We start from the raw sequence: 14,596 nt of genomic DNA, 5'->3' as shown, positions 1-14,596 counted from the left end.
GCCTCTCTAGTAGCTGAGATTACAGGCATGTGCCACCATGCCTGGCTAATTTTGTATTTTTAGTAGAGATGGGGTTTCTCTATGTTGGTCAGGCTGGTCTTGAACTCCTGATCTTAGGTGATTCGCCCACCTCAGCTTCCCAAAGTGCTGGGATTACAGGCCTGAGCCACCTAGCCCGGCCTAAGACTTCCTCTCAAGCTTGGCATTTGGTCGATGGGGACCCACAGAGGAAGCAAGTTGGCAGAGTGAGGTGTGTCTACAGAGAAACAGGAACAACTCCTGAGACCACATGGCCCCTGAGGAAGAGAAAGTGCCTCTACTGACGCTGGCCGTCCGTTCCATATCCCAGGAGGACGCGTTATACCACAATTCTTTGCGGGGGATGCCGGTGAGATGCTCATAAGAAAGCCTCCTTTTTTCTTTCCTTTTCTTTGTTGTTGTTGTTGTTGTTGTTTTTTAGACGCAGTCTTGCTTTGTCACTCAGGCTGGAGTGCAGTGACGCAACCTTGACTCCCTGCAACCTCTGCCTCCCGGGTTCAAGTGATTCTCCTGCCTCAGCCTCCTGAGTAGCTGGGATTACAGGCATTTGCCACCGCACCTGGCTAATTTTTGTATTTTTAGTAGAGATAGGGTTTTGCCATGTTGGCAAGGCTGGTCTTGAACTCCTGAACTCAAGTGATCTGCTCACCTCTGCCTCTCAAAATGCTGGGATTACAGGCGTGAGCCACTACGCCCCACCTGTTTTTTTTCTTTCTTTTTTTTTTTTCATGAGATGATTCTTAAAACTAGAGCCCTTGGCTGGGTGCGGTGGCTCACGCCTGTAATCTCAATGCTTTGGGAGGCCGAGGCAGGTGGATTGCCTGAGTTCAGGAGTTCCAGACCAGCCTTATCAACATAGTGAAACCCCATCTCTACTGAAAATTAGCTGGGCATGGCAGTGTGTGCCTGTAATCCCAGCTACTAGGGAGGCTGAGGCAGGAAAATTGCTTGAACTTGGGAGGTGGAGGTTGCAGTGAGCCGAGATCGCACCACTGAACTCCAGCCTGGGCGACAGAGCGAGACTCCATCTCAACAACAACAACAACAAACAAAGCCCTAACTAACCCATTATGGCTGACTGTAAGTTCTGTGAGATTAGGGAACACTTGATGATAGCTACTAGTCACTCACTATGTATCCACTGAAGCACCTACTCTGGTGTTCTACACATATTAATAAATGGTTTTGAACAAATGAATGAAACAACCAAGGGTAAAACTATCTGCTGTTTATCCAGAGGCAGAACCAGAGCCATGGGCCTGTGAGTGGGCACGAGTAGTAGGACATGGAACATTGTTCAACCTGTTCTAGATGTACCTGTAACCTCAGTGTCTGAATACTAGACAGAGGTGGAACTGAGACAGACCATAGGTGAGATAACTATTTCACAAGTAAGCTATATCCCATAGCCTTCTTTAAAAGGATGAGACAATGATAAGGTGTGAGAGTTAATTTTATGCATCAGTTGGCTGGGCCATGATGTCCAGACGTTTGGTTGAACATTATACTGGATGTTCCTGTGAGGGTGTTTTTTTGGATGAGATTAACATTCTAATCAGTGGACCTCGATTGCCCTCCATAATGTGAGTGGCAATTCACGTTCAATCAGCTGAAGGCCTGAATAGAACAAAAGAGTAGATCCCCCCACTCCCACCCAAGCAAGAAGGAATTCTGCCTTCAGACTTGAACTGCAACACCAGCTCTTCCCTGAGGATCCAGACTGATGGCCCACCTTGCTGATTTTAGATTTGCCATCCTCTATAATCCATGTGAACCAATTCCTTAAACCTCTCTCTCTCTTTCTCCCTCTACATCCTGTTGCTTCTGTTTCTCTGGAGAATCCTGATACTACACAAGTTTCCGGTAATAATGACTCAATCTTTCTTTGCTTTTCTTGACACAGGGTCTCACTGTTGCCCACGCTGGAGTGCAGATCATAGCTCACTGCAGACTCTACCTCCTGGGCTCAAGTGATTCTCCCACCTCAGCCTCCCCATTAACTGAGACTACAGGTGCACACCACACTGACTAATTTTTTTGTAGAGATGGGATTCACCATGTTGGCCAGGCTGGTCTCAAACTCCCGAGCTCAAGTGATCTGCCTGCCTCAGCCTCCCAAAAATGCTGGGATTACAGGTGTGAGTCACTGTTCCTGGATATCAATTTTTCAAATAAGACAGAACATTTCCTGTCAATAGCTTGGAGAAAGTGAACCAAGTTTGAGTACATAGTTAACTTTTCCATGGCAAAAAGCCCAAGGATTGCTGATGAGCCATTCTGGTATAAGAATTCATAAACTCGGCCAGGCATGGTGGCTCATGCCTGTGATCCCAGCACTCTGGGAGGCCGAGGTGGGCGGATCATGAGGTCAGGAGATAGAGACCATCCTGGCTAACATAGTGAAACCCCGTCTCCACTAAAAATACCAAAAAAAAAAAAAAAAAAAAATTAGCCGGGCGTGGTGGTGGGCACCTGTAGTCCCAGCTACTCAGGAGGCTGAGGCAGGAGAATGGCTTGAACCCAGGCGGCAGAGCTTGTAGTGAGCCGAGATCGCACCACTGCACTCCAGCCTGGTCAACAGGGGAAGGATCAGTCTCAAAAAAAAAAAAAAAAAAAAGATTCATAAACTCCCCAGGCACAGTGGCTGATACTTGTGATCCCAGCATTTTGGGAGGCCAAGGCAGGAGGACTGCTTGACCTCAGGAGTTCGAGACCACTCTGGGCAGTATAGGCAGACTTCACCTCTACAAAAAAAAAAAAATCAAAAAAGTAGTTGGGGTTGGTAGTGAATTCATGTAGTCCTAGCTACTCAGGAGGCTGAGTGGGAGGATTGCTTGAGGTCAGGAGGCAAGAGGCTGCAGTGAGGCATGATCACGCCACTGCACTCTAGCTGGGGGACAAAATGAGACCCTGTCTCAAAACAAGAACAAACACACAGAATTTATAAACTCTTATTTTTGAGGTGACCAGCTCTGTGGATCTGGGTATTCTTCATGCTAGGCATTTGAAACTGGGGCTAATGCTGTGTGGGTTTACTTTAGGTTATTATATTGTACTTAATAACATTTATTGATGAGCTATTACACATATAAACACAAATATTTCAAGTGTATACTATAATGCCAGAACTCTGGGAGGCCAAAGCAGAAGAATCACTTAAACCCAGGAGTTCAAGACCAGCCTGGGCAACATAGGGAGATTCCCATCTCCACCAAAAAAAAAAAAAAAAAAAAAAAAAAAAAAAAAAAGAAAGAAATTAGCCAGGCATGGTGGCTTGCGACTGTAGTCCCAGCTACTCAGGAAGCTGAGGTGGAAGGATCATTTGAGTCCAGGAGGTCAAGGCTGCTGTGGAGCCATGATCACACCACTGTACTCCAGTCTGGGTGACAGAGTGAAAACCTATCTCAAAAATAAAAATAAATAAAAATTTAAAAAGTGTACACTTTGATGAGTTTTGACATATATCTATCACAATGACGATAATAAACATCCTTCACTCCTTTTCCTTGTGGCTTTTTGTAATCTATACCTGTCTCCATCTCTATCTCCAATTGTGATAGATAATTTTATGTTTCAACTTGCCTGGGCTAAGGGATGCCCAGATAGCCGGTAAAACATTATTTCTGGGTGTGTCTATGACAGTGTTTCCAGAAGAGCTTAGCATTTGACTTGGTAGACTGCATAAAGATCACTCTCATTAATGTGGGAGAGCATCATCCCATCCATTGAGGGCCTGGATAGAACAAAAAGGCAGAAGGGTGAATTTGCTACTCTTTGAGCTGGGACATCCATCTTCTCCTGCCCTCAGACATCAGTGTTCCTGGTTTTGGGCCTTTGGTCTTGCACCAGGACTTACGCTATCACTTCCTTTGGTTGTCAGGCCTTCAGACTCTGAATTAAACCACTGGCTTTCCTAGTTTTCCAGTTTGCAGATGAAAGATTGTTGGATTCTTGGCCTCCATAATCATGTGAGCCAATTCCTAGAATCTATCTATCTATCTACCTATCTATCCATCCATCATCTATCTTATCTGTCATCTATCTATCTATCATCATCTATCTATCATCATCTATCCACCCATCCATCCACCACTCACCTACCTACCTATCAATCATCTGTCTATCCATCCATCCTATTGACTCTGTTTCTCTGGAGAATCCTAATGCAACAGGCAACCACTGATCTACTTTCTGTCACTTTAGATTACTTTGTATTTTCTAAAGTTTTACGTAATTGGAATTGCCAATGCTGTTAGAGCCTCCTTTTTTTTTTTTTTTTTTGAGTTGTAGTCTTGCTCTGTCTCCCAGTCTCCCTGGCTGGAGGGCAATGGCACAATCTCTGATCACTGCAACATTTGCCTCCCAAGTTCAAGCGATTCTCCTGCCTCAGCTTCCCAAGTAACTGGGATTACAGGTGCCCACTACCTTGCCCAGCTAATTTTGTATTTTTAATAGAGACGTGGTTTCACCATGTTGGCCAGGCTGGTCTCAAACTCCTGACCTCAGGTGATACACCTGCCTCGGCCTCCCAAAGTGCTAGGATTACAGGCGTGAGGCACGGAGCCCGGACTTTATAGCCTCCTTCTCTAGTTGCTTTGGCTACTTCTGGTCACATCATCATGGCACGAATTGTGTTGCTTTGAGGCAGAGTCTCTGTCTGAGGCTTGGCAAGCCCCCTTCAATCTACACCCTCCCCTACAACCCTTGCTCTAGAAGCCACTTTCCAACCCCTTTTATTAAGTAACATACTTGCTATGGCCTGAATGTGTCTCCTCAAAATTCATAGGTTGAAATCCAAAGTGAGACATTTGGGAGGGAATTAGGTCATAAGGTAGGAGGAGTCTTCATGGACAGGATTAGTGCCCCTATAAAAGAGGCCCCAGATTGCTGCTTGCCCCTTCCACCATGCAAGGACACAGCTAGAAGGTGCTATCTATGAACCAGGAAGTGGGCCCACACCAGACACCGAAGCTGCCAGCACCTTGATCTCAGACTTTCCAGCCTCTAGAACAGTGAGAAATAAATTTGTTAGTTGCAGGCTACCTAAAGTTCTTGCTATACTGTTATATACCAGCCCAAATAGACCGAGACACTACTATTCCTTTCCCTGTTTCCTAAAGCCATGAAGGACCCAGAAAGTCTTACTTTATTTTTTCCTCCCTGCCGCTCAGTGGCCATGACCTTTCTAGTTTCTCTTCCTCTAATTGGATAACGAATGCTGCAGCCCTGTCCCCTGAGGGGTAGTTCTTCAGTTAGGTCCCCAAATACACATACTGGGCTCCCTGGCAGCCAGAGAGGGCAAGTGGGGATTCAGATCCTGTCCCTTCGAGATCTCCCCATGCTACTAGCAGATTCTGCTTCTCCTACGTGTGTGTGTGTGTGTGTGTGTGTGTGTGTGTGTGTAACAACATGTATGTCAGAAGGATGGGTAAAGTTCTTGCTATATAAAGTTGCCAAAATAGGTTTTAGCATATTTATTTTGGAAAACCAACCTGTTTAAAAGTTTTATTTTTACTGTACAAAATAGGATTAAATATAAAATGACTTTTACTCCAAAATATCATTATTTCTGATTTACCAGTCTTCTCACGAGAGGTCCCATTAAAACATTACCTTAGTCTAATGCCAATGTCAGACTAATTCATATCTGAAATGTGTGCTATTTCATCTTTAATATCCTTAATCTCAGCTTGGACTATTGTTAAATTAGATATTTTTTCATTTAAGAAAGCAATTTCTTTCTCTCTTTGTAGTAAGTCGGTAACCAATCTCCCAATGCGTAGTGTTAAATCATTTACTAATGGTTCTAAACGGGAAAAGTCCTTCTTTAGATTATACACCTTTGGTTTTAGATCATTTGCAAAAGTCACTGTCTTCAGAACTTTGGCTCTGTCACTTTCTAAGCTTAGAAATCTATCTGTATGTTTGTCGAAGCCACTCTTTAGTTCAGTTAGTGTCTTCTTAACAGAGTTAATTCTTTGTGAATTTTCAGATGCTGTCTTTCGGAGTGTTGCTGTTCGATCAATACTACTTGAAAGAAGATCACCTATATTTTTTACTGTATTTTTTTCTACTTTTTCTATTTTATTTTCTAGTTCTTGCACAGAATCTGTCAATGATATTACATCAGTTACTAAACCTGAAATCCGTCGTATATCTGTTTTTACAGTTGTAATCTTGAGACCAACATCTTTTGCCATGGAAGTTGTACTTTGGTCTACTTTTGTAACATCTTGAGAAAGCGTTGTCAGATTGTTGTTCAGTATATCCTGTTTTTCAGTTATCCTATTGGACCAAATTTTTACCTCATTAATTTCTTCCTGTAGATGCTTTAGATGAGCAATTATTTGAAAAGACTTCAATTGTTCCATGATAGCTTCAGATTTCTGCCACTATAAGAAAATATAATATCACAATGATTAAATTTATTAGAAGCTTAACATTTAAAATTCATCTTAAATTTTATAATTCTTTTTATTTTTTTTTGAGATGGAGGCTTGCTCTGTTACCCAGGATAGAGTACAGTGGCATGATATTGGCTCACTGCAACCTCTGCCTCCTGGGTTCAAGTGCTTCTCCTGACTCAGTCTCCCAAGTAGCTGGGATTACAGGCACCCACCCCCACCTCAGCTAACTTTTTTTGTATTTTTAGTAGAGACAGGTCTTCACCATGTTGGATAGGCTGGTCTCGAACTCCTGACCTCTGGTTATCTGCCCACCTTGGCCTCCTAAATCCATGCCTGGGATTACAGGTGTGAGCCACCACACCCTGCCTTATGTTATTTTTTAACTACAACTTTACTGTTCTTCTGGAAAGCATATGGTAAAAGATGGCTTCAAAAGTAAGAGAATTTAGAACAATGTAAGTGAATTACTAATGAATAAGAAGGAAACACTACAAAAATTTCATGAAATGTCACTGGAAATTACATATTTTACGTTATAATATTTTCACAATTGGTCTTCTGTACAGTAATAAAATGAGCTACATGAGACAGTGATTATGGTTTTTCAGTTGCTGGAGAAGGGAAAAGAAAGTTTCTTCCAATTGAGCTTTGCCGGGTAAGACAAGGCAACATAACTTCTTTTATATTTCAGCTTTACTAAGGTATAACTGACAAATTAAAATTGTATATATTTATTATGTACAATGTAATGTTTTGATATACATAGCTACACACATCTTGTGAATGATTAAATCAAGCTAATGAATATATCTATCACCTCATTTTTTTTTTTTTTTTTTTTGGTAATAAAAATATTTAAGATCTACTCTCCTAGAAATTCTCTTTCTCTTTTTTTTGGAGTTGGAAGTCTCACTCACCTTGTCACCCAGGCTGGAATGCAATGGCCCCATCTCTGCTCACTGAAACCTCTACCTCCTGGGTTCAAGTGATTCTCCTGCCTCAGTCTCCAGAGTAGATGGTACCACAGTTGTGCGCCACCACGCTTGGCTAATTTTTGTATTTTTAGTAGTGACAGGGTTTCACCATGTTGGCTAGGCTGGTCTGAAACACCTAATCTCAAGTGATTCGCCCGCCTCAGCCTCCCAAAGTGTTAAGATTATAAGCCGTGAGCCATCATGCCTGGCCTCTTAGCAGTTTTCAAGTATATATTATTATTATTAATAGTCATCATACTACACAATAGATCTCTAGGACTTATTCTTCCTGTTTAACTGAAACTTTGTATTCTTTGATCAACATCTCTCTATTGCCCTACCCTGTCCCCTCCAATCCCTCGTAACCACTATTCTACCCTGTACTTCTATGAGTCTGACTTTTTTAGATTCCACATATAATTGACATCATGTAGTATTTGTCTATCTGTGCCTGGTTCATTCCACTTAGCTTAATATCCTTTAGGTTCATCCATGTAGTCACAAATAACAGGATTTCCCTCTTTTTAAAGGCAGAACAGCATTGTGTGTGTGCGTGCGTGTGTGCTATTTATCCATTCATCTGTTGATTGACACTTAGGTTGATTCTACATATCTTGGCTATTGGGACTAATGCTGCAATGAATATGGGAGTGCAGATAACTCCTTGACATAGTGATTCATTTCTTTTGGATATATATCCAAAAGTTGGATTGCTGGATCATATGATTATTCGTAGTGTTTTTTTTTTTTTGAGGAAACTCCATACTGTTTTCCATAATGGCTATACATTCCCATCCACAGTGTACATTGGTTCCCTTTTCTCTACATTCTCACCAACACTTATCTTTTGTCTTTTTGATAATAAATATTCTAACAGGTGTGAGTTGATACCTCATTGTGGTTTTAATTTTTCATTTCCCTGATAATTAGTGATGCTGAGCATTTTTTCCATATACCTGTTGGCCATTACTGTGTCTTTTTTTGAGAAATGTCTATTCATGTCCATAGCCCATTGTTTAATCATGTTTTTTTTTTTTTTTTTTGCTATTGAGCTCCTTATATATTTTGGATATTAAGCCATTCTCAGATTTATGGTTCATGAGTATTTTCTCCCATTCTATAGGTTGTTTCTTCACTCTGTTGACTGTTTCCTTTTCTGTAAAGAAGCTTTTTAGTTTGATGCAATCCTATTTATTTTTGCTTTTGTTGCTTGTTCTTTTCGAGTTCTATTCAAAAAAATCTTTGCCAAGACTAATGTCAAGAAGCTTTTTCCTCATGTTTTCTTCTAGTAGTTTTCAATTTCTGGTGTTACATATAAGTCCTTAATTCATTTTGAATTGGTTTTTGTATATGGTTTGACATAAGGGTCCAGCTTCATTCTTCCGCATAGGATATCCAGTTTTCTCAACAGCATTTATTAGAGAGATGTCCTTTCCCTATTCTGTGTTTTTGGCACCTTGGATGAGAATCATTTGAACATATACTTGTAGATGTATTTCTGGGCTCTCTATTCTGTTCCATTAGTCCATGTTTTTTCAAATGCTAGTATTATGCTGTTTGGATTACTACAGCTTTGCAGTGTATTTTGACATCAGGTAGTGTGATGTCTCTAGCTTTGTTCTTTTTGCTCAAGATTGTTTTGGCTATTTGGGGTCTAAGGCAACTGCAAACAAGTTATAGCAAATGCTAGAATGAAGGGACCAATGTCAAAGACTATATGTCTATGCTTTATTGGCCTGTAACTTTTATGAACAGTTTTCTGGCCTATCTAACTATCCATGAGACCTTGAATAATTCAACTAATTCTCAAGTTCCTAGTATGTTGTTAGGCATGCAAAATATGAGGAACATAAAGATGAGTATAACTCGAGTTGTGGCCTCACCTTAGTTTAGCAGAGAAGACAGATAAGTAAAATAAAATAATTTCCAAGATTCTAAAATTCTGATTCAAAATGCAGCTGTTTTTCAACTTTTGTATGTTTCAATGCCATCCTTCTTCCCAACTATACATCATGTACTGAAAGTTCTTAAATTGTCATCATCTTGATTTAACTTGGACACATTAACTGATAAACATTTTGAGCCACCCAAGTGTCTGGCAACATTTTGAGTTGTTATTTTTGTTGTTGTTTGTGGTGATGGTCCTGTGTCTGTGCACACACATGTGTGTGCCTATATAGCAGTGTTGGGGAGTTGAATATTTTATTGAACTTCAAATATTTGATATTTTATTGCACTGTGCTATCAGTTAATAAAATGAAGAAGGGAAAATTACACAGTGATAAGATGGATAGATCTCATAAACAATACAAAGTTGGATAAAGTCGGACAATTAAAACAAAAATGCAAATCAGGTAAGACTATTTAGCTTCAATCAGAAGATTAGCCCATGGACTGTGTGCTCAATTATGAAGAAAAATAAATTAAGAAACAAATGTAAAATGGCTAGAAATACATTGCTAATGCCTATGCCCAAAGACAGATATACAGTAATTACTCTGGAAAAAGAATCCCATTTATAATGTGTAAGTCAATCATTTGACTTTTGCACATTTAACTTTCAGCTTGTTTTCTAGGAAAGCACTATGTTGTAAAGTAGGAAATTACAACTTTCTATTAATAAAACTAGCTTGATTCCACAACATATACTATACTACAGTATGTGCTAATATGATCAAGAACAGTCTCTGCTTTTAGGGAGTTTGTAGCTTAGTTTGGGACACAGAAATGTCGATCAATGTATTACTTAAAACTCAGAAAAGAAGAAATAAAAAAGCTTGAGTCCAGGAGTTTGACGCTGTAGTGTGCTATGATTGCACCTATGAATACTAACTGTGCTGCAGCCTGGGCACATAGCAAGACCCCCATCTCTAAAACAAAAAAAATAGGCCGGGTGTGGTGGCTCAAGCCTGTAATCCCAGCACTTTGGGAGGCCGAGGCGGGCAGATCACGAGGTCAGGAGATCGAGACCATCCTGGCTAACACTGTGAAACCCGTCTCTACTAAAAAATACAAAAAACTAGCCGGGCGAGGTGGCGGGCGCCTGTAGTCCCAGCTACTTGGAGGCTGAGGCTGGAGAACGGCGTAAACCCGGGAGGCGGAGCTTGCAGTGAGCTGAGATCAGGCCACTGCACTCCAGCCCGGGCGACAGAGCGAGACTCCGTCTCAAAAAAAAAAAAAAAAAAAAAAAAAAAAAAAAAAAAAATAAAACAAAAAAATTGAAATTAAAATTTATAAAAACAAATAATCAGACTGGAAAACATTTTTACAAAATTAAATATGCAGTATAATCTAAATATATCTTTTTTAAAAATAACTGTATATTTCTTCAATGTTTTCTTATCAATTATCTTTCTTTAAAAAAAAATTTTGAGATGGGGGTCTCACTATGCTGCCCAGGCTGGTCTTGAACTCCTGGCTCAAGTAATCCTCTCAAAGTGCTGGGATTACAGGCATGAGCCACTACATCTAGCTTGAATTATCTTTCTTAAATTGCATTTGGCTGACTCGGCTAATGCCAACCTTTTGAGATTATTTTGGTTATCATACATTTAGTTTTATTTAACATAAATAAAAATGCATTATGCTCAGAATATTACTTTGAGGGCAGCTTTAAAAAGAAGCAGCCATATAGTTGCAAAATAATTATAATGAAGTATGGAAATGGAGCAGTAGGACAAAATAATTCTAAGTAGCAACTCCCCCACTTCGCCCCATCACAAATGTTTAATTTCAAAATACACTTGAGGATTTTTCTCCTCAATCACTTTATGCTAAAATTAATTATTGGCGGATAAGGTAGTCCAAATTGTGTTTTTTGGTAGAGAAGTGAGCTTGCGAAAATGTTCCTGTGGGTATGACATTAAGCAGTAGCCACAAATAGGAAGGAAACCAAGAAGTGATTGCAAAATCACATTTTATTTTTAAGGAGGAAGTTTTGCAATATAGTGTATTTGATGAAACAGTCTCCCAAGGGAGAAAATACTAGATGGCTACTTTTGTCTATTTCATTACCAGGTTATCATTTATTAATGTATCTACTCTGGTAAAAGTAGCTTAATAGCAATTAAACAATTAAGATGTCGATGAATGAGCTTAGCTTATTCTTAGAATGATCAGATTATTCGGAAGAAGCTGTTAGTAAATCTCTTTGTTTCACTTGGTTGTTTATAAAAGCAATCTATCATGAACTTCTATTGATCTTTACTAAAATATAAGCTCAATACAGTGTGGTAATAGTCTAGAGATTGTGGTTATTAAATTACTTTAAAAATTACTTCAGGCTTGGTTAACCTATTTGCCTAGGATGGATAGAAGAGTTAGAGTCTATCAGTAGCTGGAAAGAGTACATCAGTGAAGGCTGGGGATGGTGCCTCATGCCTGTAATCCCAGCACTTTTGTGAGGTGGGGTGGATGGATCACTTGAGCTCAAGAGTTCAAGGCCAGCCTGGGCAACATGGTGAAACTCCATCTCTACAAAAGTTACAAAAATAGTCGGGCTGAGCTGGGAGGATGGCTTGATCCTGGGAGGCAGAGGTTGCAGTGAGCTGAGATCATGCCACTGCACTCCAGTCCGGGCAACAGAACCAGACCCTTTCTCAGAAAAAAAAAAAATGTACAACAGTGATTTGATTATTTATTTATTTATGAGATAGAGTCTTGCTCTACTGCCCAGGCTGGAGTGCAGTGGTGCAATCTCTGCTCACTGCAACCTCTGCCACCCAAGCGATTCTCTGGCCTCAGCCTCCCAAGTAGCTGGGATTACAGGCATGCACCACCACACCCGGCTAAGTTTTCTATTTTTTTTGTTTGTTTGTTTTTAGTAGAGACGGTGTTTCACCATGTTGCAAACTCCTGACCTCAAGTGATCCGCCCACCTCAGCCTCCCAAAGTGCTGGGATTACAGGCATGAGCCACTGCCCCCAGCCAGAATATTTATTAAATTCCTATCATATATTCAAGGTATGAGGCTAGATGCTGTCCTGTAATGTTAAACATTGCCTGGATCTACAAGCACAGCAACACGGTTCAAGAATATGATTTCTAGGTCCAATCTGCTTTCTAAAAACTTGCTAAAGGATTTTTTTTTTTTTTGAGACAGAGTCTTGCTCTGTCGTCCAGGCTGGAGTGCAGTGGCGCCATCTCAGCTCACTGCAACCTCCGCCTCCTGGGTTCAAGAGAGTCTTCTGCCTCAGCCTCCTGAGTAGCTGGGATTACAGGCATCCACCGTCACGCTCAGCTAATTTTGTATTTTTAGCAGAGACAGAGGTTTCACCATGTTGGCCAGGATGGTCTCGATCTCCTGACCTCATGATCCACCCACCGTGGCCTCCCAAAGTGCTGAAATTACAGGTGTGCACCACTGCGCCCAGCTAGGATCTTTGAATTCTATTAAAGGACCTGGACATTTCATTGATCTGTATAATTTAAAACCATTTAGATCAGGCACAGTGGCTCACACCTTTTATCCCAGCACCTTGGGAGGCCAAGGAAGGAGGATCTGTTGAGGTCAGGAGTTTGAGACCAGCCTGGGCCACATAGAGAGATCCTCATCTCTACTTTTTTTTATATTAAAAAAGGGGTAAATAAGTAAAAACCACTTAAAGTCAGAAGACATCTTAGGGATTATTGGTATAATTCTCTCCTTTTACTATTTAAAACTAAGCCCTAAAACAAAGTGCCCAGAATATGCAATGGCAAAACCTGTTAATAGATTAGAGGAGTACAGCCTAGGGATCTTCAGCACTGCTTTCTCCTCTTCTCCAATATTTATTCATTTATTGATTCCTTCTTATGCTCAAGGGCCAAACAATTTTAGAGCACAGCTACAGCTTCTGAGGGACTTACAGTCTGGTTTAATGGCAACATAGTAGAGAACACATTTGACTGAATTATTGCTTTTTGAGTTATCAACATAGTTCTACTAACAGCAGATTTGTTGTGATTTTTCTCCTCTAGTTGAACAGTAGCAGGCTCCATGGTGTAGTGAGATGTCCTTGGCCTCTGGAATTGAACAGACCCAGGTCTACAATTTGATTGCAAGGTTCCCAATGTTCCTAAGTCTCCATTTCCTTATTTGTAAAATGGGTCTAATAGCTAGCAAAGGTGTAGTAAGGATTAGTGATAATGACTGGCACAAGGTAGGTAATTAACATATAGAGCTGTTATGATGATGATAATGAAGGCCGGGCGCAGTGGCTCACGTCTGTAATCCCAGCACTTTGGGAGGTCAAGGAAGGTGGATCACGAGGTCAAGAGATCGAGATCATCCTGGCCAACATGGAGAAACCCCATCTCTACTAAAAATACAAAAATTAGCTGGGCGTGGTGGCACGTGCCTATAGTCCCAGCTACTTGGGAGGCTGAGGCAGGAGAATCGCTTGAACCCGGGAGGTGGAGGTTGCGGTGAGCTGAGATTGCACCACTGCACTCCAGCCTAGGGACAGAGTGAGACTCTGTCTTAAAAAAAAAAAAAAAAAAAAGGAATGATGATGATGAATGTACATCTCCTAGAAATACTTAACATATGTGTGGGTATGTCATTTTAACAAGTGCTAAAATGTTAGTTCTCTCCTCTCCTGCTGTATAAAGCTGGGGTGGGTGGAGTATTTTGATTTGTATTAAATTAATAGTTTATAGGCTGGTCATGGTGGCTTACACCTCTAATCCCAGCACTTTGGGAGGTCGAGGTGGGAGAACTGCTTCAGCCCAGGAGTTTGAGACCAGCCTGGGCAACATGAGACTGTTTCTACAAAAAAATAAAATTAGCTGGGCATGGTGATGTGCACCTGTAATTCCTGCAATCCGAGGAGCTGAGATGGGAGGATCCCTTGGGCCCAGGAGGTTGAAGCTGCAGTGAGCTGTGATCACACCATTACACTCCAGCCTGGGTGACAGAGTGAGATCCTGTCTCAAGATTAATTAATAGCTTATAAATTGAAATGAGCAGGTGCTAGGAAAATTTATAGAGCTTTTGTCAACTGTGCAAATATGGGGTAAGTCTACAAAGGATGGTTTCTTTTTTTCTTATTGAGTTTGGTAAATTTTCAGCATCATTATTGTGTAATGGTACATCAAAATCTAAACAATTTATAGATTCATACAAAGGTCTACAATTAGGTTGACATTAAAAATACTACTACTAATTTTGCATCTTATGGGTTTTTCTATGAAGCC

The 14,596-nt window shown here is 40.7% G+C and overlaps 1 protein-coding gene across 1 annotated transcript in view; it reads right to left on the bottom strand.

The window, feature by feature from the left end:
- Positions 1 to 5,498: 5,498 nt before the first annotated feature.
- The window catches only part of IKBIP (IKBKB interacting protein), a 30,274-nt gene continuing 21,176 nt past the window's right edge, over positions 5,499 to 14,596 (bottom strand). The window contains exon 3 of the mRNA XM_033220959.1: positions 5,499 to 6,431. Within this exon, the coding sequence (XP_033076850.1) occupies positions 5,676 to 6,431 (756 nt within the window). The 3' untranslated portion in view covers positions 5,499 to 5,675. The remainder of the gene's footprint in view (positions 6,432 to 14,596) is intronic.

Source organism: Trachypithecus francoisi, unplaced genomic scaffold (assembly GCF_009764315.1).
Source record: "Trachypithecus francoisi isolate TF-2019V2 unplaced genomic scaffold, Tfra_2.0 Lachesis_group11, whole genome shotgun sequence".
NCBI lineage: Eukaryota > Metazoa > Chordata > Mammalia > Primates > Cercopithecidae > Trachypithecus > Trachypithecus francoisi.
The sequence above is the reverse complement of the archived record's forward strand: the minus strand, read 5'-3'. Positions and strand labels throughout refer to the sequence as shown.